At 36.8% G+C, this 26,822-nt stretch overlaps 1 protein-coding gene across 1 annotated transcript in view; it reads right to left on the minus strand.

The window, feature by feature from the left end:
* Window positions 1-5,121: 5,121 nt before the first annotated feature.
* ARB2A (ARB2 cotranscriptional regulator A) overlaps window positions 5,122-26,822 on the minus strand; it is a 409,566-nt gene continuing 387,865 nt past the window's right edge. Inside the window, exon 10 of the mRNA XM_069492020.1 lies at window positions 5,122-6,090. Within this exon, the coding sequence (XP_069348121.1) occupies window positions 5,948-6,090 (143 nt within the window). The 3' untranslated portion in view covers window positions 5,122-5,947. The remainder of the gene's footprint in view (window positions 6,091-26,822) is intronic.

Below are 26,822 nucleotides of genomic sequence, written 5' to 3' on the forward strand. Positions count from 1 at the left end.
ATTGTATTTTAATATGCTTTATTGTATTTCAAATTTGGCAGATTTCCTATGAACTAAAGTCACCAACAGTTTAAATCAATTTTTCTTTAATGAAATAAAGCCAAACATACACACAAATGCACCTTATATACAGAGAATTTACAAATGCAAGTGAACTTAGCAATATTTATTACAAGGCATTTAACAATGTTTATTACAATGCCTTGTAGAATTTGGACATGAAAATTTTATTTAATAGAAAATAAGTTTACAAACATTCATGGTGACCAACGTATATGGAGCACCTGCTAGAGGCATCAAAAAGACATACACATACTGTATATGTTGTCTGTATATTTCAGGTAGGATGGACAGGAATGGGCATATGTTCCCCATGTACGTGTGCACGAGACATATACGTATAAATTCATATACATATATTTTTTTCTATTAGGTAGGTCTTTAAAAAAAAACCCTGAGTTATCTCAAAGAAGGAAATGAACTTTGTTAATTTGGACCTCAATTTGACTAATCATAATTTCGCCAATAATTTTTCCTCATAGCATGAAGGACAGTACTTACAATTTAAAAGTTTAGTGCACCAAAAATGCTGCTCTTCTTAAGCTACTTTGAAGTAATACTAGTGAGTCTACGATCCAGATCTACATGTTAATCTCTAGTTTTGCCTTCAAACAGAATTCAGTTACAAAGAACTTGGAAAGATTTTGAATCTATTCAGGAGAGGAAAACTCTTTAATTTTCTGAGGAGTAAAAACTCCCCAAGAAACTTCATATAGCTTCTTAGATTTTGCTTAGCATACGTGATAAAACATTGATTGTTGCAGTTTGGTGACCCATGAAATTTGGGGGTTAGTTTTCTCTTCAGACCAGAGCATATAATTATGCAAATAAAGAGCTGTCACTGATCTAGTGAAATACGCACAAACACATGCACTCTGAAATTGGACAGAAAAGTGAAAATGGTTGGTGATGTGATGGTGCCATGGTTTGTTTTCCTGCCAAGTTTCTATCCAAATTCATTATTCAAATTGTAAACTTTAAAAAGAGACATATCATTCTTGGGGGTGTTGGTTGTCTTTTCATTTCAGATTCTTTGTATTGGTACTGCAGACTGGCCACAAAGTACAGTTCAACATTATTTTACCTATGACAGTTCTCCATATTACCCGATGAAATAGCCAAGGAAAAGAAAGATGCAGAACCTCTCCAGATTTCTTTCTAGGAACATGTCTTATGTCTGTTTCAACAGAACTCAACTCCAACAATACAAAGAATATAGTGAAAGGTTTTTCACAAATCAAGGAAAAGGACTGGGAAAGTTGCTTGGAAGGCCTCATGGATTAAGTCAGATTTCCATCTTCAAGCTTTTTACATTCCAGGGAAAAATACTGGTCACTGTGTGATGTCCCCTTAATGGTCAAACTTTCAGGATGACTCTCTCCCACCTAGCAATTAAAGCCAACTCTATAATATTTGGTGACTTCATTCTCTGTGGTTCATTTACAGTTATTACTTTTCTAAAACCTTTGTGCTAAGAATTAAGAGTTCTTCAGTTTAATCATGCTCTTTGGCATTGAGGTCTCCCAGTTCTCAAGTTAGCACAGGGCTATTGCATAATTTTAGATGTCATGGAGAGTCAGCACTGATGAAATCTGAGAAGGCTCATGTCAGACCACTGACTGCTAAAGACATCACTACATGAAAGATCAGTGGTGTGAAACTTTAAAAACATTGATCCAAATGAATCAATTAAATCAACATTCATCCCTCCTAAGTGTGTGGCTTAAAACTATCATTGTTGCTTTTTTTTTTAACCTTACATAGATTTCGAGGTAAACGCTGGAATGCTTTGATGGCTACTTCTATTCTTGAATCTCCGTTAATCGACTTTGTGCTATTTCCCTCTTTTCAACATCTTCCACTTGGTATACATTCTTTACTTTTAGTACAGTGCATGACAGTTGCAATGCTTTAAATCTAAAACCTCCTAACAAAGCTGACGCTTTAGGTAGGGTAGCTTTAAGCTCTGTGAAGTGTTGATTAAAAACCCTTTCCCAGACTCAAACTGATCTTTTTGGAGATTAATAGAATATTAGATAAAAGGAAGACGAACAATTCAAGAGACTCCCACTCAGTCATTCTATACAAGGAAGGAAGGAAGGAAAGTATTCAATTTTTGAAAGAGAGTACCTCCTGGTGTCTTTTATTTTATATTATTACAGCCACTAATAAGTAATCATAAAATAACCACCACCATTATCCCCCTTTTTGCCACCCATATTTCAAAGATGAGAATGTCTCACATTCATTTAAAGACATTTTTCTCCACAGAAGCAATGGGAAAGTTTTTGAGAAATTTTTATACTTTTTGTAATAGTAGTCTTTCTTAAATAAATTAGGATTACAGACACCAACAGGAACTTGCCAGTTTACAGTAAAAACTTTGATTATAACAAGAGACACATGTGTTTGAATTGGAACTGCAGATAATCCATAGAAACTTGAAAAAAAATCTATTAGCACTGAGACTATAGTTAACATATCTCTCAAAGGAGTTATAGGTTATTCCTTTAAGAAATAAGGTTATTCCTTTAAGAAAGGAGTAGCTGTAAAATAAATGTCAAAAAGTTATTTTCAGATCGAACATAGCACAGAAAGGACCTGTATACAGGAATTTGCGAGCAATTCAATCTCACCAGACTCCTTTTGGAAAACATATTTATTTATGGTATATTAAAGTTTATTTTATAAAGCGATAGTTTTATGATGGGTTGTTCAAATTTCCTTGCTAAGGAGATATCTTAGATATTAAAAACAAATGTTTTAAAAAATGTTACCTTTGCGAAAAGTGCAAGCCAAAAGGTGACTCAACTGAAGTTAGGATATTGCCCTACAGCAATAATAATAGTAATAATAAGTAGCCATAAGGTTTAAAATATTGATGAATGTTGTCCCATCATTCTTTTACATTTCTGCTTTTAAACCCTATAGAATTGGTGAATAAAGGAACTTCTGAGCAAGAATAATATGACACTGCTTGTTGGGAATATTATTTTTATTTTAAAATGTAAACAGAAATATATATATGGGAAATGCGTGTGCTTTTTTTAATATATAAACAATAATGCAATCCAGGTTGAAGCACAAGCCTGAAACTTGAGAAAAGAACAATTATTACAAGTAGATGGTCTTCTTTTCAAATATCCATGAAAACTTTTAACGACTGCATGGCTAGGTACCTGGAGAAAGCTCCAAAGCAATTATCTGGCTTTTAAGTTTTGACAGGAATCTATTCTGAATCTTAGATTTATCAACAACTCCTTTCCCATTCCATTTGCTCTAGGAAGTATATAATTAAAATAAAATGCCTGCAGCCTAACTTTAAAACTCTAATCTCCTAAAAACCTAAGAAAACCAAAATAGGGAAGGAGGAAGATCTGGGCAAAAATATTGTAAACACTGGCAGCCCCCAAGCAGGCGGGCTACTACCAACTGCTTGCTGTTACTCCAAGAAAATTGAGGTGAACAATATTATTACATTTATACCAACAGACCCGTAATCAACAGGTTAAAAAATTCTACATTAACAAAGAATCTGATCAGTAATCAGTTGGTGGTCTGCAATGGTTTGCCTAGCTCTCTCTGGGTTGCCACAGCTCAGATTCACAAGCAGAAATTACATTTACACAACTTAAGTTTGCAAATAGCTCTCTACAGATAGTTAAACAAGGCCTAACAATCCAGTAGTTTTAAAGTATCAAAGTATTAAAGGCAATTAAACAGTGATTTACTCTAGTTACAAGTAAAAGTTTTTAAAAAGAGAGGTGAGAAAATTGCAGAAAAGGAATAGGAGTGATTTGGTTTATAAACTGAGCATATTTATTTTACTCTAAATTCAGCTGCAGAAGCTTCAAAAATGTAGCGTTGCACAAGTGCTGGTTTTTTAAAAAAAGCTATAAAATTAGTTTCCTGTGAACATTTTCATATACTGAAAACACCACACAATTTATAACATTTTGAAAAATATATTCAATCCACATCAATTCTCAAATCCCTCACTGGAAGATACCATTATTTTACACAGTTCACTATTACTTCTACAATAGGAAAGACTGGATAAAAAGGGTCAACATCATAGACCAATGTGCTTGACATTGTTGGGGCTTACACAGTTTACACCATCCAGTAGCTGAATAAAATGCCATTTTGATTTTTTATGTTGTTTCTGCTTAAATAACATCAAAAGATATGCAGACATGACTCACTGAAAAAAGATCACTTTAATTTGTCATCATTAAAACTATAGAACTAATGAATGTACTTGTATGCCAAACACAGCAATGAGATATTATCAGATTTAAAACTTGCTGAAATAAGTTCGTAATATAAAAACATTTATCCATGAGATGGTTGATGTTAAGTTCTTTTTCTGAGGCGTTAGACAGTTCTAAGTCATTTTGGGTACATTTTATCATGTCCTCAAATAAGGCAGGCATGTTAATTGTTGCACACACTTTAAAAAAGGATGAAAAATACTAAATTCGGATTCTCATCTATTAGAAATAATCTTCACTAGGTAATTAAATTCAAGTAATTAAAAATTCATAATGCTAATATTTAATATTTTAATTTAAAAGTCAGCAAAACCTTAACTTATCTCTTGTATTTCACAGTGTTGGCCAGATCTTAGCTGGATTAAAATATTTAATTGTTGAAAATGTAGGGAAAAACGCTACAGAGAAGTGGAGTACTAAAAATTATACCATTGGATGGAGAGGAGAAAAATCTTTCACACCAAGTCTCTCTCTTCCTATTAGAGAAGACAACTAAAAGAATCATTTTAGCTCAACTTAGTTTTTCAGAAGAAAAAGGCTCCAGAGTACATAGGTTTATTTTCCTGATGACAATAAAATATTCTATCCCTAAAAGGGCCTAACTCCAGGAAAGCTCAGAATAGCTCTTTCTAGTAAGGATTAACAACAAACTTTCTCCACATTAAGATTTAAACAGCAAAACTTAAGTGTGTTATCTAAATTACAATGACACTCAATACACATCATATGTTTAAAAAGTAAAGTCAATTCTAATGATACAGTTGGAAATTCCACTGAAAATGGGACCTTTCACACCACACTTAAAAGATCTGCTCATCATTATGTTTTAAAGTCTCTTCTGAAATTAGAGACTCGTGTAAAATTTCACAATCAACTGGAGAGGATTTTCAGCAGTAATGCGGATTTGGTACTTTATAGATTTTTACGCAAAGTTCTTTTGGTCTCGAAATGAAAATGGCTTGTTAAAGAGAGAACAATTTACACTCCCCAAACTCCGTAGTACACCGTGGCATTCATGTTCTGAATTTAAATTTGACTTTTCTCTGTGTGTGTGTGTGGGGGGGAATTTCCTTAAAAAAAAAAAGAGGCATAAGACTCCCTCAGGGAAAAACCTAGTTAAAATGGAAGTTTGAAGTCTAGAATAAGTTTGCTCCTGTTCAGAGGGGGGCGGGGTGAGGTGGAAAACGGACATGATTAAGGGGGGGGGGGGGGAGAGCAGCCGCGGCTGCGCTGCGGCGGGCGGTAGGACCGCGCAGACACCGCGCACCCCGCAGCGCCGGCGCGGGCTCCGTCAGGGCAATTAGAGCCGCGCCGGCCGCGCCGGGCAGGGCGCTGTCAGCCTTAATCTGCGCGCTGACGGGCAGCGAGAAGCCCGAGCTCAGCCCGCAGGAAGCACGACCAGTGAACCCATATTGCTTTGACAGTTGCACTCATCTAGAAATAATGCAAAACGCTATTTAGATGTATATATCACGACCCTGTGCTCTAGGAAGAAAACAATCTAATGAGGGGCTGGGAGTCTGCTCGCCGACAACAAGCAGTTAGGAGACGTGTGGATGCATGCTCGAGTGTGGTTCCTGGGCTTCCCCTCCCCCGTCTCGCTCGCTCTCCTCTTACAGCTCTTCGTGCTTAATTCGGTGGGAGCGTCGCGTCACAGCCGGCTTGAGGGAACTGGTCTTGGCCTCAGAGGCTTCGGTAAAGAATTTGAAAATAGACGGGAAGCTCTTCCAGGAAGTTAGCTCATGGCGGTCGGTGCCTGCAAAAAACCCACAGATTCGGTTACCAGGTGGCCTCGCTCCGGGCCGGGCGCAGGTGGGGGCGGCGACAGCCAGGCCGAGCCGAGGCACAGGGCCGTCCTCCCCCCGTCGAGCCCGAGTCCCCCGCGCAGGGTCCCCCGCCCCCTCGCGGGCTCGCGACTCCGGGCTCGCCACGCTGGGGAGCCGACGCCCGCCCGTGCGCGGCCTCTCCCGGGCACGCCTCTACTTGAGGGTTCACTTTGCTCTCAAGGCTCAGGAGAACGCGGACGTCCGCCACGTCCCCGGGCGGCGGCCATTCAGGGGCCTCGGGTCGCCTCCGGCCTGAGTCCCCGTCACGCTCCGGGCGCGGAGACGCGGCCCGGACTAGTCGCGCGGGTCGCCCGAGGCGCGGCCGGGCGCCCGGGGCCTCAGCCCCTGTGGGCCAATGGAGGCGCGCGGCGGCCAGGGCCACTCCCTCTCCCGCCTGGAAACCACCCACTTCCCCAGTCCCGGCGCGCGCGGGGATTGGTTTCCCCTGCGCGCGGGATCCCGCTTCTACTCCCACCCCGGAGCACCCAAGTTTCCTTGCTTCCCAAGGGAAAAAGAACGGATTTTTCTTGTGTCTCCCGGAAGCTGTGCTGTTAGACATGATTACCTCAGCGAGGTCACGGCGACCAAATCATATGGGATGCTTAATGAAGGACCAGATTCAAAAGAGATTATGCCTTGAAGTATCCTAGGGCGACATTTTTACAGGTTTTAAGGAGAATTTAGAAAAGCTAAAAAAAAAAAAATGTTTCAAAGCAGTGACTACTAAAAGAACATCTAGGCCTCTCATTTTGTCAGGAGGAATTCAACTTAAAAGATACAAGTTAGTTGTCGATTTAAGGGGTTATTTTACTACAGCTTCTTTATGCGGCTGCGATTTAATACAAATGTATAGTATTTTTCAAATCAAATCTACCTATAGTTTAACACAAGCAGCAAGTAATACTGATGTAGGCGTAAGAATAGATGAGGAAATAGATGAATCTATTTTGACTCCTTGTGATTGGCTTGTAGTATTTTACCAGTAGCTTCATAACTGAACAATTTTTTAAATTAAAAAATAAAAATTACAAAGACTCTTCCATAGAAATAATGAGTGAGAATAGCTTTGAAACAGTTGAAATCTTCTCTTAGATCACTCAATTATGCAGAGAGATACTGCTTGGAAGTCTCCGGATTCAGGGCCTCTGTCTGATACTTTAACATTGTTAATGATAATTCTTTAGTCTGTAATAGTAGGTCATTGCTATGGTTACTCTACAATGGTGCAACACTTTGCTTTCCCCTTCAGCTATTCGCTGAGACCTGGTAACCACATTTGTTGCCTAGCAACAGTTTTGTGACAGTATCACAATCTGGGAGTTACAACAATAAGGATGCTATGGCTGCAGTCCGCCAGAGAGCAGAAAGCTACAGTCTGTGCATGTGACTTAGCTGTGGGAGCTGGCCCTAGTAGAGAACCCCTCTCTTTATAGGGGCCCTCACAAGGATGCTCTCTATCCTCCCCTCCTCTGCAGATTGGCCTTCTGAACTTGCATTTGAAACTAAGATCCAGCATTGAAGTCATATCCTTGAGAAATATCCCTTCACACTACTGCATTCATCCTAAAAAATGAGGTCATTTCTCTATTTGCTTACTCATTTTGGGCAAAATTCATTGTTATTCAATGGGAAGGAGCGAGTGTAGATTTATCCTGGTAAATCCTAAAGTGCCTAACTGGATTTTGACAATTCTTAATAGAATTCTTGGGGAAAAAATTATATATATGCCTGCCTGCATCAATAGGTGTGTAAAATCTCAAGTTCTTTAAAATATATATAACTAGATATTTTTATTATTATAATTTTGACTTATTCAAATGACAAAGGATTCTTTTGAATTTGGAGGATTTTATATTCTCCAAACCTAAGCGAGCAGTTCTATATATGCTCAGATATGCCTACTTTAAATGATATTTTGTGGGTATATCTAAAATGGGGACCACTTTCCAGATAGGCTTATGAAATCTCTGTCTCTATTTCTACAGTGCTTGCTTAGTTTCAGTTCAATAACAACTACTAAATTGTACTTAAATAATAAAATATTTTAAAATCAGTTGTATTTCTTCTTTTTGAAAGACCATTGGCAGATGCATACTACATGGCACACCCACCCCCAAACACAATAAGCCAAAAAAAAAAAAAAAAAAAAGGTGTTAATTGTCTCTTTTCCTTCCCATTTCCCAAGCTTCCAGTCACATTTGGCATTTCCTCCATAGTGATCACACTTACACCTACTAGTGTTACCAAGGCTATGATCAATTTGTAAGCTTTCTCAGGGAATTCCTCTCATAATTCCTCCCACCCCTTGAAAACCAATTCAATCTATGAATCTAGAGGGACCTAAGGAGTCAATGGTCTGAAGCAATTTTAACTCCTTTATTTCTTCTTTCCTGAGTGACAATCTTTCTGAAGGATGAACAAATTTCACTGGTGATAAAACCACTGCAAAAGCTTTTTAGTTTTAGCTTATGATGACTCTCTACTTGATTAGTCCTGGGCTGAAAAGACCAAAGTCCCTGAGATAACTGAGTACCTGAACTGGCACTCAACATTTACTCTTGCAATTTAAGAGTATAAATAATGAGAATGTGTGCTTCTGTCAGAGGAGGGAAAATTGCTAGGAGTAAAGGTAATAAGGTACGTTAGGAACTGAATTACAGAGAATGGGGTGGAGAAGAGAGAATTCTCCCTAAACTAAGGAATGATAACATACATCATACAAAAATGTCTTTTCTAAATTTTTGGAAGTGGATTTTTAATAATTAAAAAATAGCTTTTGGAAGTTGGATAATTGCATGTCTATCTGGGACTGCACATACACATTTCAAGAACATGTTTGGAAACCATGTTCAAAAATTTAGGGCCAAAGTTCAATGAAAATATTTATAAATTAATATGAAAATCTACCCATGACAATGCTCAGTGAAAGGAAATTTCTGAGAGCAGCTTTCTGGTACTTAATATATATATCACTTTAGGGAACTTGAGAGGGTTGCTTTTCATTCCATCAGTGCAGAAACACTGGGCCATTAAATTATTTATTCATAAAAGAATATAAAAGGTGGAAATTTAGGTTAATCAAAAAAGCAGCCATTTATTAATAAACTGCAATGATGTACTGGTAACAGGGAAACTAGTCCATTTAGCACTAACCATGTTATTTGAAGGAGATAAACATGGTTTTACAGTCAGGGCCTCGACTTTTCACTACCATAGCTTTACCCTTATCCAAAGTCCCCCATTTTAAGGACTGTGAACTTCTCACTTTTCAAACCCCATTTTCTTAATCCAGAGAGGTTCACACAATGTAAGGAGTAAAGGGTTTTTCCACATTTAATATCTGCCAAGTTCTCTACGAATGACTTCTATATCCTTTTGGATTGGCAGGCTTGTTCTAACTGGATAATTCACCTTTGGGGTGAATTCTGTTTCCCAACCTATAAAATCAATTCAGTATAAAACTAGAATGTTAAGGATGACAGTGCGTCGCTACAAAAAGTACCTTTGCTCAGTCTCAATCAGTGGTTATTAATGGGGATGGCAGTGGCCTCTAGAGGCATTTTGGATATTTGTAGGGATATTTTTGGTGGCTAAGATGATTGGAAGGTGCTATTGGCATTTAGTGGGAGGAGGTCAGGGATGGTGGACATCCTGTAATTTGCAGGGCAGTACAGCATGATGAAGAATTGTTCTGCATCCCACACGATTTTTAAATGTTCCACAGCTATTCATATAGTTGAAAAAAACCTGTATATAATTATATGGGCTTAGAATTTAAATCTGTTTTACAAATAATCTCAAAGTACTTTTTGCATGATTTTAATATACACTGAATTTTGCATGAATGCAACTACTATGTAAATTGAAGGGACTGTGTACTTTATGTTTTTGAGAATATTACCAAGAGTGGTTTACCCTATGAAAAAATCTCATCACTGATGGCACCACTCCCGATGGTACTTGAATTGCCAATAAGCACACCTGTATCAGCCTGCATTTGTAGCTGTCAAACTCATTCTATATGCATAGGACCAAGTATCCGACTACTTTGTTATGCCTTCTCAAGTAGATTTGCCTGAGCACTTTAAATATTGAAATGCATATTATTTTTTATTATGAATTGCTTTTTATTCTTTCTATATGTTAAACTAGAGCATAACGACTATTGAACAATCTTGTAAATAGGTAGACTATGTTATCTCTAGAATTTATTTCAGGACAGTAAAAGCAATCTGTAATATTTGTTATAATAGGAGGTAATCAAGGGTCAGCTGAAATAAAAATGAATAATTGCTTTTATTGCATTAGATACTAATTCTCCCAATAATCTGAACCCTACTCTAGCTATCTCTTTTATCCTTATACAGAGCAGAAAATACTTATTTTTCATTTATCTTATGTTTCTTCCACAAATACTGCTTGTCAATGCTATTGTTCATTGTAAAATAACCAAAAGGCAGGGGATCTTTAAATTAAAATACTGCACTGAATATTTACCCTTGACCTATCAGTTGTTTTAAAAAATTAGCAAATTTCAAAGCAGTGAAGATAGCATAAATGGTCAAAAGGATTAGAAACTTTATGTATGAAGGATGAGATCATAAATCATATGAGAAAGATCAAATTGCTAAAATGTGTCATTTGTTTCCCCAAAAGACTATATATTTAGGAAAAAGTGTCTTGTAATGGAACTGACAAAGAAGGCGGCTATATTCATGTAAATAGCATTTAGAAATTAAACAAAAAATGGTTGAAAATTATGCTGAGTAGAATGCTCAAAGAATAGGATAAGAGAGATGAAAATATTAATATATATTCTTATCTACTTCCTTTTCTTCTTCCAGTGATGACCTCAATTCAAATGTTTCTTGTAAGTCAGCCTTGTCCACACTCCTCTTTACTTGATCTTAGTGCTTAGAATTTTTTTTGGAGGGGGCCAAAAATTATGCCAAAATATGCTACTGAGTTAGCAGCCAAAATCCTGATGTTTACTTTGGCAGATGTATACCAGTCTGAAGCTACACCTCATTTTATGTGGTAGATGGCTTAAAAAGTTGTATGTAAATGTAGTTTCTGCAAATAGAATATTTTTAAAATAAAGAAGTAGGTTATGTATCTCTTCCATGAATCACTTAATAAAGTGAAGAATTATCTGAGAAAGCAAATAGTCATTCTTCAAATGATACACACACACACAAATCAGATTTTTCAGAGATAAGGTTAACTGGTAAGTAGTAGACAGACTGATGAACAGAGTAAGTGTGGAGTAGCTTATCACCAAAAAGATAATTTAGAAAAATTTCTTGGTCTGCTATTCACTGTTCTAATGAGTCACTTTATTTTACTTGATCCTAGACCACACAAAGGTCATGAAATACAGGCATACCTCAGAGGTATTGTAGGTTTGGTTCCAGACTACCCCAATAAAGCTAATACCACAATAAGGTGAGTCACACAATTTTTTTGGTTTCCCCGAAAAATTATGTTTACACTATACTGTAGTCCATTAAGTGTGCAATAGCATTATGTCTAAAAACACAATGTGCATACTTTAATTAAAAGTACTTTATTGGGCCAGGTGTGGTGGCTCACGCCTGTAATCCTAGGACTCTGGGAGGCCGAGGTGGGCGGATCGTTTGAGCTCAGGAGTTCGAGACCAGCCTGAGCAAGAGCGAGACCCGATCTCTACTAAAAATAGAAAGAAATTATATGGACAGCTAAATATATATATAGAAAAAATTAGCCGGGCATGGTGGTGCATGCCTGTAGTCCCAGCTACTTGGGAGGCTGAGACAGGAGGATCGCTTGAGCTCAGGAGTTTGAGGTTGCTGTGAGCTAGGCTGACGCCACGGCACTCACTCTAGCCTGGGCAACAGAGTGAGACTCTGTCTCAAAAAAAAAAAAAAAAAAAGTACTTTATTGTTAGAAATGCTAATGATCATCTGAGCCTTCAGTAAATTGTAACCTTTTTGCTGGTGAGGGTCTTGCCTTGATGTTGATGGCTGCTGACTGTCCGGGTAGTGGCTGCCCAAGATTGAGGTGGCTGTGGCAATTTTTTAAAGTAAGATAGCCATAAAGTTTGCTGCATCATTTGACTCATCCTTTCACAAAATATTTCTCTGTAGCATGCAATGCTGTTTGGTAGCATTTTACCCACAGTGGAACTTCTTTCAAAACTGAAGTCAATCCTCTCAAACCCTGCCATTGCTTTATCACCTAAGTTTATGGAATATTCTAAATCCTTTGTTGTGTACAACCATGATGCGATGTTCATGGCATCTTCACCAGGAGTTGAATTCTATCTCAAAAAACACCTTTCTTTGCTCATCCCTAAGAAGAAACTCCTCTTCCATTCAAGTTTTATCATGAGATTGCAAAAATTTAGTCACATCTTCAGGCTCCACTTTTGATTCTAGTTCCTTCCTATTTACACCACATCTGCAGTTACATCCACTGAAGTCTTGAACCCCTCAAAGTTATCCATGAGGTTTGGAATCAACTTCTTCCAAAATCCTGTTAGTGTTGATATTGTGACCTTCTCCTATGAATCACAATTGTCCTTAATAGCATCTATTAATAGAATGGTGACTTCTTTCCAAAAGGATTTCAATTTACTTTGCTTAGATCCATCAGAGGAGTCACTATCTAGGGCAGCTATAGCCTTATAAAATGTATTTCTTAAATAGTAAGATGTGAAAGTTGAAATTACTTCTGATCCATGGGCTTCAGAATGGATGTTGTATTAGCAGGCATGAAAATAACATTAATCTCCTTGTACATTTCCATCTAAGCTCTTGGGTGACCAGGTGCATTTTCAATGAGTAGGAATATTTTGAAAGGAATCTTTTTTTCTGAGCAGTAGGTCTTAACAGTGGGCTTAAAATTCAGGCAGTCCCTGATTTGATCATTATATGTTATATGCTTGTATCAAAATGTAACATGTACTCCATGAAGATGTACAATTATTATGTATCAATAAAAAATAAAAAAAATTCAGGCAGTCCCTGGGTTATGGATGACCTGACTTACGGTATTCCACACTTATAAATAGGCTCCCAAGACTTCCCACAAGGATAATTTATAATTAAATAAATAATTTGGGAACTAGTTTCTTCTCTACATGTAAACAAACCTGCATGGTGTAAGCGGTTTGTTACTGCAGCATCTTTATGCTAGCAGCTAGTCTCATTGTTTATACAGTCGCTTACACACAGCATCACTTCCAGCTTAACTTTTTAATTTGATTTAGTGAGTCTGTGTTTATCCTTATGAACATGCCCCCAAAGCAAAAGTCCACTGCAAGTCCAGGTGAGCCTGCAGTGAAGAGAAAGGTGATCACGATGGAAACGAAAGTAGAAATAAGCATTTGGAGAAAGGCCAGACGCCATCATTCACTGGTAAAGCATTAGGCTTCAGTTGCTCTACTATCAGAACAATTGTAAAGGAAAAAGTGAGAATAATGAAACATGCGAAAGGCAGTGCTCCAATGAAAGTATCAATTATTACCAAGAAGCATAGTGGATTGACTGCTGAAATGGAAAAGTTATTATTGATTTAGTTAGAAGATCAAAATAAGTGTAACATTCCTATTAGCATTGATGCAACACCAGGTGAGTGTAAACTTTTAATATTCTTTTTCCAAATTTCTCCTATCTCCTACCTAAACATTTTGTATGAGTTTGTTTTTATGTTTGTTTGAATTAAAAGAAAAAACACCATAGTTTCTGTAACTTATTATTACAGTATAGGGGTATTGTTATTATTATTACAGCATTACACTGTATTATTATTGCCACATTATGAGCCATTATATTATTATCAGGGATTCAAGTTACAGGCAAATCCGACTTAAAGATGTTCTCAGGAATATATTTCATCCATAACCCAGGGACCACCTGTATTCAGTAAACCATGCTATGCTGTAAACAGATGTGCTACCATCTAGGCTTTGTTGTTCCATTTATAGAGCACAGGTAGAGTAGATTTAACATAACTTTTTGTTTGTTTGTTTGTTTTGTTTTGCAGAGATGAGGTCTCACTATGCTGCTCAGGCTGGCCTTGAACTCCAGGCCTTAAGTGATCCCTCAACCTCAGCCTCCCAAAGTGCTTGGAATACAGGTGTGAGTCACCACGTCCAAATTTAGTATAATTTTTAAGGGCCCTAGGATTTTTGGAATGGTAAATGAGCATTGGTTTCAACTTAAAGTCATCAGCTGCATTAGCGCCTAAACAAGACAGTCAGCCTGTCTCTGAAGCTTTGAAGCCAGGCATTGTCTTCTCCTCTCTAGCTATGCAAGTCCTAGATGGCATCTTCTTCCAATAGAAGGCTGTTTTGTCTCCAGTGAAAATCTTCTGTTTAGTGTAGCCACTTTCATCAATGATCTTAGCTAGATCTTCTGGATAACTTGCTGCAGCTTTTACATTAGCATTTGCTGCTTCGCCTTGCACTTTTATGTCATGGAGATGGTTTCTTGCCTTAAGCCTCATGAATCAACCTCTGCTAGCTTCAGACTTTTTTTCCTGCAACTTCCTCACCTCTCTCAGCCTTCACAGAATTGAAGAGACTTAGGGCTTTACTCTGGATTAGGTTTTGGCTTAAGGGAATGTTGTGGCTGGTTTGATTCTTCTTCCAGACCATTATAACTTTCCCAATATCAGCAATAAGGCTGTTTTGCTTTTGTATCGTCCCTGTGTTCACTGGAGTAACACTTTGAATTTCCTTCAAGAATTTTTCCTGTGCCTTCACAACTTGGCTAATTGGTGCACGAGGCATAGCTTTCGGTCTGTCTCAGCTTTTGATATGTCTGTCTGACTAATCTTAATCATTTCTAGCTTTTGATTTAAAGTGAGAAACAGGAGACTCATACTTTCACTTGAACACTTAGAGGCCATTGTAGGGTTATTAACTGGCCTAATTTCAATATTGTTGTGTCTCAGGGACTAGGGAGGCCAGAAGAGAGGTAGAAAGATAGGGATCAGCAGGTTGGCAGAGCAGTCTGAAGACACATTTACTTCACCATCTTCTGTGGGCGTGGTCATGCTGTCCCAAAACAATTATAATAACATCAAAGATCACAGATCATAGATCACCATAACAGATAAAATAATGAAAAAGTTGTAAATACAGTGAGAATTACCAAAATGTGACACATAGACACAAAGTGAGCACATGCAGTTTTTGGAAAAATGGCAGTGATAGACTTGTTTGATGTAGGGTTGCCACAAATCTTCAATTTGTAAAAAGTACAGTATCTGTGAAATGAAATAAACTTAAGTGCAATAAAACAAGGTATGACTGTAATTTCAACAATGTATGCATAATTTATATCTTAGGGTCTGGTTTAGAATAGGGACTATCACAGTTCATAAAGTCACCTTTAAATATGGAAGACCATCTTTTATATCTTTGTTTCAGAGGGATAAAAACCAAGCACATGCCCCTAACTTCTCACTCTGCTTCTTCTCTGCCCCAACAAAAGAATGCATTTTAAAAGCAAAAGGTATTAAATAAACTTTGTAAGTTCCCATGATAAAGAGGGAAAGAAGCTAGAAAGATATAAAACACATTAGCATTAACATGATAATATGTCTATAATATTTCCAAAATGAGAAGATTCGATTTTAAAAATTGATCTTAACAAGAAAAAGAAGTATGGGCAATTAGGAAGTAATGAAGACCCTGTCAATATAGCTATGTTGATAATAACAGGTAAGGGAATTCTTAAGAACATCTAATACATAAAAATCAGGAGGTTTGTAATATGCATTATTGAGTCCCACTGGGATTAACTAATGAATTTAGGAGTTCACCAGCATTATTTTTAGAAAGTTATAAAGAATCAGAAATATCAGAGCACTGAAAAAGAAATAAAATGTAACTAAATATAACTAAAATTCACTTAAAAATGAATTCTAGAGCTTCTAAGGAGAATATCATTTTTTTAAAAAATAAAATACAAATCTACCAATATTTGAACAGAGAAGGGCTCCTAATGGAAACCCTCTAAGTTAGAAGGGACAAGCATGATACTGCCATACTCAGGGATAGTGATGGAGCTGGGTGGGGTGCTCACTGAGATTGTGTAAGGGAAAAATGCCAAGTGCAGCTCAGTAAACATGTTACAATGCCTCGTTAAGTTACCTGTGTAAGATACAAGCAAGTTTCTTTCCATTGCAGTAGCTGTGTGTCTCTGGCTTTGAACCTTGCAGACTTCTCTAATCAACCTTTTCCTAAACTGATTAAAAAAAGGGATGCATTTTTACTACTTCAACTGCCTACTGAACTCAGACAGCTGGTGTAGAAGTGCTTTTTGGGTTTTAATTCTTGTCTTGCTGTCACATACTACTCCCACTGTTGCCACAAGGCCTGGCCTCCAGGGATATATTGTTTCCCTTTAAAACTTGAGTCTATCTGTGGGCAAAAGCCCCCATTTCCAGTTTCCCTTTGTCATTTTCAAAAGTAACTTTACCAAAGGATTATAAGTAAACATAGCGATAAACAAGGGAATGCAAAGAAGCATAAAATAGTTATTTCCCTAAGTACAGGTTTCTGATTCTAATATTCCCATTATATTCAGTAAAGAGCTTTGCTGAGCCCTGAGTTCCTTCATTGTAAAATAACACTCTAATTTGTCAGGCTTCACTTTCCCTAGCTCCCCGGTACCTGGGCTGCCAGTTTGACTCTGTGTGCGTGTGTGTGTGTGTGTGTGTGTGTGTACGCGCATGCGTGTGCATGTATATGTGGTGGCGGGGGGAAGGGAAGGGTAAAACAGAAAATGAATTGCAAAGTACTTTCCTTATTTAAAAACAAATCAAAAAACCATTTACTAGTTCAAATATCTGAATCTTCTGTGGTGTTTGTGGTCTTCCTCTCTCACTTGTGGATTCTACGCTAAAGGATATATTTTGTGGGCAGATAGTTTTCCCAGAGTTCCTGTGAGTGATGAATCCATACATTCCTATTAATACATGTATTCACTGTATGCCAGGCACTGTTTCTTGGTGGAGGGAATGCATTGGTGAGCAAGAAACATAAGGGCTCTGCTTTTGTAGCATACTTGCTAGTGGGAAATGACAGAAAAAAACAGTAAACCGATGAACATGATAATTTTGGAGAATTAGGAGTCCTGTGAAGAAAGTACAAAAGGGGATGTGAAGAGAATGAAGGAGAGTGTGGAGTGGGAAGGGGAAAAGTGGCCATCAGTTTCAACTGGATAAAGAAGACTTTTGGCCTGAGACCTCAATGGAAAGAAGGAGCCAGAAGAAAGTCTGGGGGCAGAGTGCTGCAGGCAGAGTTCTGGGAGAACAAGTGCAGGGGCTTGAAGGAGGAAAGAAGCTGTCACAGTTGAGAAACTCAAAGACTGGAGTGACAGGAACATGGGGGGTGAGGGGAAAGTGGCAGAAGATGATTCAGAGAGGTGGGCAGCCACCAGGCCATGTGAGGGCTTGCAGGCCACGGTGAAGGGTTGGAATTTTACTCCAAGTGCACTGGGTGGTCTGTTTGCAGGGTTTTAAGCAGGGGAAAAATATAATATGACTTGCATTTTAAGAGTACACTGGCTGGTGTGTAGAGAATGGGATACACAGAGTGAGATGGAAGAATTTAAATCTTACCGACTGCATTTACTAATTCCTCCCACCTCTATAGCATTCTCTAGGGCTCACTCTTCTACACACTTCGGAGTACAAAAATTCACTTGCTGCTACTTCACATATAATAAATAAACTCAATTATATAGTAATAGTAATATGCAATAAGAATTGAAAGAGAGCCTAGTAAAATAAGTAGTTAATAAAAAATGGAACTGAACTAGAAACAACATTTTCCTAACAATTCCGCTCCTATTCTATATGCTGATACCTCTGGTTTCTCAGTCCTTAGAAGGATTGCTGTGGGTGGTCTAAGGTGCTGGGATCGGGAACACACTGTCAAAGCATTCCATTTCTACAAGCAGTTCAGAGGTAACTGGTGGGTTTACTCTCTAGACAGGCTTTTCCACTGAGCTTTTCATTTCTACAAATGGACACAACATTCTCTCAGCTACTACTCTACCTCAAACCCTCTGAGTTACCTTTCATTTTTCTCTCTCTTGTTTGCTGCCTCCTGATCCAATCAGTCAATGAATTCTGATAATTATACCTCAGAAATGTTTTTCTGATCTTTCTTCCTTTCCATTCCTCTTGCTATCTAGAGTGATTTGGATTTAATGACCTATCATTTAGACTCCAGAAATTTCCTCCTAACCCATTTCACTGCCTTTGGTCTCTCCCCTTTTATCTTGTACCTGTTAGTTGAAAAACTCTCATATACCTCCTCAGCTCAAAATAGCCAATGGCACCCCATAATATACTAAATTAAATATAAATTACTTAATTTGGTTTAACACCCTCCATTCTCTGGCTCCAGCCTTTTTTTTCTGGGTTTATCATAACCTCAACTCTTCCATAAGTATCCCCCACCGGCCAGGCCTAGCTCAACTGACATTCCTTAAACCTTTTCAAATTTTTAAGACCTCTCCCTTTATTAAAGATTAATATCTTTAGTTGCTTGACATATTCTGTTTTATATTTCTGTATTTATCTCCTGTGTCTTTAAAATTATAAAGCAATGCCCAGGCCCATACCTTCTAAAGCCAAATCTCAGGGACTGGACATCTGTGATTTTAGTGATTCTGAAGTCCGGCCAGAGATGAGATTACTGTTACAAAGTTTTTGAAGGCAGGGGTCATACTTTACTCATCTTCAACACAGATTGATAAATCTACGTTATATTGAAGTATATACTACTTTTAGAGTTCAGAAATAAATTCCTCTAAAATTAAAATATGACAGTCTATAACTCTATAATTAAAGCTGAAGGAAGCAGAGTGTTTTTCTTGCCCTCTCCAACAAACTGATGAGGTAGACTCAGGTGATCCACCATTCATCAGCAACTAGTTGATAGGTACTGACAGATACTCAAAGTATCTTCCAGATTTTTTTAGCTAAAATGTTGTGCTTATCTAGCAAATACAATTTATTAGCATCAAAAGAGGTTTAGGAATGTCAGAACAGAGAACTCTCAGAGAGTCAAACTTTAACTGTTCATGAGCTCGTATTACCAAGATGTAGTTGGCTGGCCCAAGTTTAAGTGTAGATAGAAGTATATCAAATATAAAACAGTAAAGATGTGAGATGACCCTAAATAAAATTTCATTTCAATAATAATGAAGTGTCACCTCACAGGTGAGAGATCTAACGTCCATAGAAGTTGTGATAGGCCAAAGTTACACAGACATTTTGCCTTAATATAGTCAATATTTACAAATTAAGCACTGGGATAGTAAAAATCTTCAGAAAATGTATGTCTAATTGCCCTAATATCCAGTTTATTATTTACTTCCTCTAATAAGCTTTCTTTGATTAATCTTAGCCCACACCAACTGTTCCCTTTATGTTTCAATATTTTATATATAGTTTGTATCATATTCTCATGTACTTGCTTTGCTTTACTAGTGATTTCATATATCAGAAGTATCTTGGTTTATTTCCAAATCCTTCTGGGATAAGGCCTCAAAACTATTTATTCCAGAAATCGTAGTTGAGGCTTTATAAATGTTCGCTAAATAGGACAACTGTCCTAAATAGAATTCATCATAAAATTGATGCTTAATAAGTGTTATTAAAAACATAAAACATAGAAATTTCCTATTTGTTTTTGCACTATTTGATGAGTATTTCCATTTTGAAATTAAGGAAATGGGGGCCTACAGAAGAACATGGCAATAAAAACGTGTGAATTTACAAAGTGCAGTGCAGTGATCCTGGTATTCTGAATACATGCATGAATCATTATATGAACTTTTATATCCACAGCATAATTTTTTGTTGTTTTGTCAGACTTTCAAAAGCACAGACCTTGCTTTACAGCTACTAGAAGGAAGAAATAGGTGGTAAATTAGCCATCATATATTACCCCAGTCACTTAATCACTTGAAATTATACTAAAGCCCACAGACCAATTTGGAAATAACTGATATATTTAAAATACTGAGTGATATAGACTGAATGTTTGTGTCCCGTGAAATTCATATGCTGAAACCTAATTTCCAATGTGGTTATATTTGGAGAAAGGGCTTCTGGAGGTGATTGGGTCATGAGGATGGAAACCTCATGAGTCAGAATGAATGTCCTTATAAAAGAGGCCCATGAAGACCCAGCGAAAAGACAAGACTGCTGTCTATGAACCAGAAAGCAAGTCCTAATCTGACATTGAATCAGCTGGCATCTTGGTCTCAGACTTCCCAGCCTCCAAAACTGTGAGAAATCAATTTCTGTTGTTTGTAAGTCATCTAGTCTATCGTATCACTATAGCAGCCCGAAAGGACAAAAGCACTGAGCTTTCCAATAAACCAACATGACATATCGTGCCATTTATTTAAATCTTCTTTAACGACTCAATAAAGTTTTATCATTTTTTTCCATGGAGCATTTGCACTTCATAAATTAGATTCATTCATTTATTAATCTATTTAGAATTATACTTTTTGAGATAACTGTAGATTCATATGCAGTTGTAAGAAATAATGGAAAGATCTTGTGTTCCTTTTATCATTTTCTCCAAAAGTAACATCTTGTAAAACCACAGTGCAATATGGGATATTGACAATGTTTGTCAAGATACAGAACATTTCCACATTACAAAGATCCATTATGTTGCTGTTTTATAGCCACACCTACTTCCACTTCTACTTCCTACACCTCTGTAACCCTTGGCAACCACTCATCTGTTCTCCATTTCTATAACTTTGTTATTCCAGAATGTTATATAAATGGAATCATACAGTATATAACCTTTTAGAATTGTGTGGTTTTTTTTTTTTTCATTCAAGTTAATTCTCTGGGGATTTATCCAGGTTGTTCTGTGTCTCGATAGTTTGTTCCTCTTTAGTCCTGGGTAGTATTCCATGGTATGGATGTACCACAGTTTGTTTAATCTTAATGATTCCCCATTGAAGGACATCTGGTTGTTTATAGCTTTTTGGATATAATGAATAAAGATGCTATAAACATTCATGTACAGGTTTTTGTGTGAACGTAAGCTTCTTCCCAATAAATGCCCAAGAATTGGAAACAACCAAAGTGCCCATCAATACATGAGTGGATTAATAAAATGTGGTATGTGTATACCATGAAGTACTACTCTGCCATAAAAAATATGGTGAACTAATATCTCTTGTATTGTCCTGGATGGAGCTGGAGCCCATTCTTTGAAGTGATGTATCACAAGAATGGAAAAACAAGCACCACATGTACTCACCATTAAATGGATACTAATTGATCAACACTTATGTGCACATATGGAAGTAACATTCATTGGGTGTTGGGCAGGTGGGAGGGAGGATAAGGGGATGGGTAAATTCACAACTAATGGGTGTGGTGCACACTTTCTGGGGGATGGGCACACTTGTGGCTCTGACTTGGGTGGTACAAAGGCAGTATATGTAAACAGTGTTTGTACCCCTGTAATATTCTGAAATAAAAAAAAAAAGAAAAGAAAAAAATGCCCAAGAATGCAATTTCTGGGTTGTATTTAGTTGCATACTTAGTTTTTCAAGCAACTGGCACACTGTTTCCAGAGCCGATGTACCATTTTATATTCCCTCCAGTAATACATGAGTGCTCCAGTTTCTCTGCATCTTTGCCAGTAATAAGTCTTGAAATTGGGTAGATTGATTCCTCCTATTGATTCTTCTTTTTCAAAATTGTTTTAGGTATTCTAGTTCCTTTGCCTTTCCATATAAATTTAGAATAATTTTTGTCTATATCTACTCTACCATAAAGGATTAATCTTGCTCAAAAAGATGTCTGGCCTTTGCCCTGGGTTCTTCGGAAGTAATCTGTAAACACTTGGACTGTCCTGCTGATAAGGATGTCTTTCTTTACCTGAAGACTTGGGCCACACTGGATAGTTTATGCCAACGTGATTTATGGTGGGGGTTTTGGATCATGGGGTATCAGCTCAACCTCTGGAAGGTCTGGAGACTAAAGTTAGCCAAATGGGTGGTCAACCATGTTAAAGTAACTAAGTCCTAATAAAAACTCTTGAAATCAAGCCTCCAGTGAACATCTCTGGTTTGCAATATTCCATGTGTACTTTCAAACAGTGTTCCTGAGAGAAGACAGTGCTATCCATGACTCAACTGGGAGAGGACAACTGGAAGCTCATGCTTGAAATTTTCCTGTGCCTTTCCCTATGTGCTGCTGCCACCTTAGCTGATTTTAATGGGTATCCTTTCACTGTAATAAACTGTAACTCTGAATATAACAACTTTCAGTGAATATAACAGTTTTTCAGTGAGTTCAGTCTTTCTGGCAAATTATCAAACCTGAAGGTGGTCTTAGAGGTACCTAAACTTGCAGTGAGTGTCAGAAGTGACGGTGGACTTGGGACTTTAGAACTTTACCTCTATTAAAAAAAAAAACAAAAACTTGCTGGCGTTTGGGCAGGAATTATGCTAAACTTATATATCAATTTGGGAGAACTAACATCTTTATTATGTTGAGTGATTGAATCTATGAACATATGTATCTTAGCTTTTTTTAGTACTGTGTATTTGTTGATGCTACTATAAATTGATTTTTAAACATTTTACTTTTAACTACTTGTTGTTGACATATAGAAATGCATTGGATTTTGATTTCTACATATTGACTTTGTATCTAGAGACCCTGCTGTTATCCTTTTCATCCTAAAAATTTATCTGTAGAATTTGAATTTTCCACATAAACAATCATCTAATATGTGAATAATTTTAGGTGTTTTTTCCTTTGTAATTCTTATATCTTTTATATTTCTTTTATTTAGTCTTTTCTCTTTTATTTCTTCTAATTATAAATTTAATTCTAAACTATGAACAAAATAGCCTCAAATACATTCATACCATTAATTAATGAGATCAATAAAATATCACATAAAGCAAATGATTACAAACAACATAAAATTGGCATCAAGTTACTACCTTTTCTATTTTGATTGATTTCTTAATGATGCACTTTATTTTTATTTATTTATTTATTTATTTTTTGAGACAGAGTCTCGCTCTGTTGCCCGGGCTAGAGTGAGTGCCGTGGCGTCAGCCTAGCTCACAGCAACCTCAAACTCCTGGGCTTAAGCGATCCTACTGCCTCAGCCTCCCAAAGTAGCTGGGACTACAGGCATGTGCCACCATGCCTGGCTAATTTTTTCTATATATATTTTTAGTTGGCCAGATAATTTCTTTCTATTTTTAGTAGAGACGGGGGTCTCACTCTTGCTCAGGCTGGTCTTGAACTCCTGACCTCGAGTGATCCACCCGCCTCGGCCTCCCAGAGTGCTAGGATTACAGGCGTGAGCCACCGCGCCAGGCCTAATGATGCACTTTAAAAAGACCTAGTTTGGTCAGGTGATATCATTCACTTGCTGACTAGTGGTCATGAAAGCTCTCTGTCACTTTAGCACAGATTCTGATAGCTTCTAGGGTACCGGTTATGCTCCTAACACTTTGATTCCTTTTCATCCCAGTTAAGGTAATGTAGAAATAGACTGTTTTTGTTACATTGAGCCTCCAAGTCTAGAGTTATCCTCACTTTGTTTGGTACTACCGTAATTTTATTCCTCATTCTCTCTCCAAAAGTATTTCTTCTCTGAATGTCTTTTTTTTTTTTAATTCCAAAATGCATGCCTTCTACATGGCAAGAATTCTTAAAGTATACTGAAGTTATTTATGTAACACCATAATACACATAGAACATCTTCCATTAATATAAAATGCATTGATTTTAATTAAATAATATATTCACAAATGTATCATGTAAACATAGTTAATTCCTACTGCTGACTAGTTTAGAAAATGACACAAGAACATATTAGATAGGACTGATTACTCAGTACCATATAATATAACGGAGTATCAGGATAGGGAGAATTCATACAATTACATTGACACGAAGTTCCACTAAGAACTGACTTATGATAAAAATTGAACAGAACCAGATATGGCTAAACAATTACTTGGAAGGGTTATGAAAATTGTTTTCAATCATAATCTTTACTACATCTATACTGAACTTAATCCTAAAAAGACATGTCAAAACTTTAATTAGACTTTTCATATAGGCTTTTTTGCAACTGTCCAGATGACCTACCAGCTGAAATCTTTCATTATTGCTCAAGAAATTAAATTTTCTTTTTCTGGAATTAAATTTACTTCTGGGATTGTAAATGCTTACAATATTGAGGTTTGAGATATTATAACTGATGTAAAGTACATTTTACATGTGTTACAGAATTTGATGAGAACATATTATTCCCATTTCTTTGCTTTGTATCTGGCTCTATGCAGCATTTTAAATTTAATTATAAGGCTATGAAGGTCCTTTTCTTCCAAGTGTTTTAAAATCAAGGTGAGAATTATTATTACTTGGATCTTGTTAAAACAGCAAAGGACAGGAATTATTGCCCGAAGAATCTCGAATATCTCCTTTGGGCATCAGTATAGGTGGATGACATCTAGTATTTTATTTCTATTCTACAGAGGAAATTTATGAAGTCATACTGTTAGGAAACACCTGTGAATCTACTTACGAGATTAACTAAGGTGGAGGATTAATCTGCACATGAAAAAAGGAAGATTTTGGCTACTGAAAATATGTCTTGAGTTGATCAGATTTCATTGCTTTTAGGCCAATAATTTATATCCATCAGTAGAAATACAGGATTGTGAAAAGCTTTCCTAAGAGAAGTTGTAAATGAAAGAAAATCTATCATATCAAGACAAAAGTATTTTAGAAATCGCAACAATAAAGAATGCTATACCCCATTTACTAGGAATAAACAATATATTTAAAAATTATAATAAAGGGAGATAAATGATAAACCTCTGCAGTGACTTAATAGTAAACATTTCAATAATATCATATCAAGTAAGAATATAGTAGTAAAGTTACCCTTGCTTGTTTAACAGTTATTCATATTGAAAAAAGCATTTGGGATGACTTATGTGTACATTATATTAACAGTAGAATAAAAGAAAAAGGGGCAAAGAGTAAAGAAAGTAGAGAAGATAAAGGCCAGATGACAGCCAAAAATTTGACTCTGAGCTTACTTCTGACAAACACAAAGAGGGCAACACAACTGATTATGATTCACTGAATCTAGGTGATAAAAGCAAACCAGTTGTGGAAAATAGTTGTTTTTTTATGGTTGTGTTTTCAGTGTAAACTTATGATGCACCAAAGAGCAGCTCAGGGGAAGTAACTCTGAGGAACATCAAGATAATGTGTTTCAGGTGAACTGATAGTATGTGCTAGTCTGGCTTACTCAAGGGGTAAAATCAAGCATACATAAGGGAATGGATGGATGATAATCCTTTAAGTGATCAAATATCAATATTGTTTTAATTTTTGCCCAATAAGAATTGTACAATAGAAAGATTGAAGTTATATTCTCTGGCAAGAAACTGGATGACAGATTATTTTTGCTATTTTTGAGTACATCAATATGCTTTAATAGCCACATCAGAAATTATGTAGCCTAGCTAGGATATGTGCCCAAATATTAATAGATGGCTCCTCTACCTTCAAAAGGACAGTGGTGGTGGTAAGGGAGTCCCTGGGAGAAGGGCCGGCCAAGATTTTCTCAAAAAAATAGTTTGGGGTTCATTCTTATATATGAATAGATTATAAAAGTCCCAAGGTTTGACAGCATGTCTGTAAAACTTTCATCCTAGGTATTACTCTGGCCATAAAACATTATCAATAAATAGTCCATAGAATATGGAAAATTTTAAAAATTCACTTTGAAATAGACTTTAAGTTGTAATATGGCTGTAATATGTACTTATAGTAATTATTAATATTGTCATTATTAAGAAATAAAAGTGAGGCTGGGCACAATGGCTAATGCCTGTAATCCTATCACTTTGGGAGGTCAAGGTGGGAGGATCGCTTACGCTTAGGAGTTCAGCACAAGCCTCAGCAATGTAGTGAGACCTCATCTCTACAAAAAACAGAAAAACTAGGTGGGTGTGGTGGCAAGTGCCTGTACTCCCAACTATTCAGGAGGCTGAGGCAGGAGGCTCACCTGAGGCCAAGAGTTTGAGGTTGTAGTGAGCTACTGCACTCTAGCTCAGGCAATAGGGAGACTCCGTCTCAAAAAAAGAAAAAGAAATAAAAATGAGAAAGTTAAAATTAATTGAATATTATTTACTATGTTCCTGGCATGGCACTAAGCACATTCATATACTAATTCATGTACCTTGAGAATAATTTTTCTGAGTACATAGTATTATCCTCATTTTGCTGATGAAGAAACTGAGATCTGGAGAGGTTACAGAACTTTCTAAATGTCTTAGTACTTAGTTAATAAGAACATAAGCACCATGAAGGCAGGAAGTTTGTTTTGTTGACCCTTTATTACTATTGCCTAGGACAATGCCTGATATGTAAGAGGATCCAATAAATATATGTTGAAGTAGCTGAGTTCAAATCCCATGACAGAATTACTAGAACATATGTCAATTAATGGTTTCAGCTTAAGGCAGTTTGATTGTTTATTTCTTTTGTAAAGAAATTAGACCTACTGCATCTACTTCTTATGCTGGTACAGAAAGTGAGAAAATGATATACAATGTAGACTTTTAGA

Source organism: Eulemur rufifrons, chromosome 17 (genome assembly GCF_041146395.1).
Source record: "Eulemur rufifrons isolate Redbay chromosome 17, OSU_ERuf_1, whole genome shotgun sequence".
In the NCBI taxonomy this organism is placed as follows: domain Eukaryota; kingdom Metazoa; phylum Chordata; class Mammalia; order Primates; family Lemuridae; genus Eulemur; species Eulemur rufifrons.